We start from the raw sequence: 1,196 nt of genomic DNA, 5'->3' as shown, positions 1-1,196 counted from the left end.
ACAAATGACGCAACAACGACATCTTCTCCAGCAACTGAAGCAACAACGACCCCGGCCCCGGCCCCAACAACAACTGAAGTAACAACTACAAGTACTCCAACAACTGAAGAAACGATGACACCTGCTCCAACAACTGAAGCAATGAAACCTGCCCCGACAACAACTGAATCAACGACACCTGCTCCAACAACTGAGTCAACAACTACACCTTCCCCGACAACAACTGAGGAAACAACTTCAACTGCTCCAACAACTGAGGCAACAAAAATACCTGCTCCAACTCAGGCAACCACGACACCTGCCCCGACAACAACTGAAGCCACAACAACAGCAGCTCCAACAACTGAGGCAACAACGAAACCTTCGCCAACAACAACCCAGGCCACAACGACACCTGCCATGACAACAACTGAGGCAGCGACACCTGCTCCAACAACTGAAGCAACAACGAAATCTTCTCCAACAACTGAGGCAACGACGACACATTTTCCAACAACTGAAGCAACAACAACACCAGCTCCAACAACTGAGGCAACAACGACACCTTCGCCAACAACAAATGAAGCAACAACGACATCTTCTCCAGCAACTGAGGCAACCACGACACCTGCCCCGACAACAACTGAATCAACTACAAGTGCTCCGACAACTGAAGAAACGACACCTGCTCCAACAACTGAAGCAAAGATGACACCTGCTCCAAATACTGAGGCAATGAAACCTGCCCCGACAGCAACTGAATCAACGACACCAGCTCCAACAACTGAGACAACAACTACACCTGCCCCGACAACAACTGAGGGAACAACTACAACTGCTCCAACAACTGAGGCAACAAAAACACCTGCTCCAACTGAGGCAACCACGACACCTGCCCCGACAACAACTGAAGCAACGACGACACCACCTCCAACAACTGAAGCAACAACACCTGCTCTAAAACCTGAAGAAAGGACCACACTTGCTCCAACAACTGAGAAGACAACGACACCTGCCTCGACAACAACTGAAGCAACAACAACACCTGCCCCGACAACAACTGAGGCAGTGACACCTGTTCCAACAACTGAAGCAACGACACCATCCCCAACAACAACTGAATCAACAACAATTGCTCCATCAACTGAAGAAACAACACCTGCTCCAACAGCTGAGTCAAAAACGACCCCTGCCCCGACAACCAATGATGAAACAAC

General features: G+C 49.6%; 1 protein-coding gene across 1 annotated transcript; it reads left to right on the top strand.

The window, feature by feature from the left end:
• Positions 1–348: 348 nt before the first annotated feature.
• On the top strand, positions 349–984 carry LOC123964346 (proline-rich receptor-like protein kinase PERK8; the record flags this gene model as incomplete). The annotated part of the gene is made up of 2 exons (XM_046041380.1): positions 349–414; positions 901–984. Coding segments are annotated over 2 exons (150 nt in total), but the record flags the coding sequence as incomplete, so codon positions are not given.
• Positions 985–1,196: the final 212 nt, after the last annotated feature.

This window comes from Micropterus dolomieu, unplaced genomic scaffold (genome assembly GCF_021292245.1).
Source record: "Micropterus dolomieu isolate WLL.071019.BEF.003 ecotype Adirondacks unplaced genomic scaffold, ASM2129224v1 contig_1906, whole genome shotgun sequence".
Taxonomy (NCBI): domain Eukaryota; kingdom Metazoa; phylum Chordata; class Actinopteri; order Centrarchiformes; family Centrarchidae; genus Micropterus; species Micropterus dolomieu.
The sequence above is the reverse complement of the archived record's forward strand: the minus strand, read 5'-3'. Positions and strand labels throughout refer to the sequence as shown.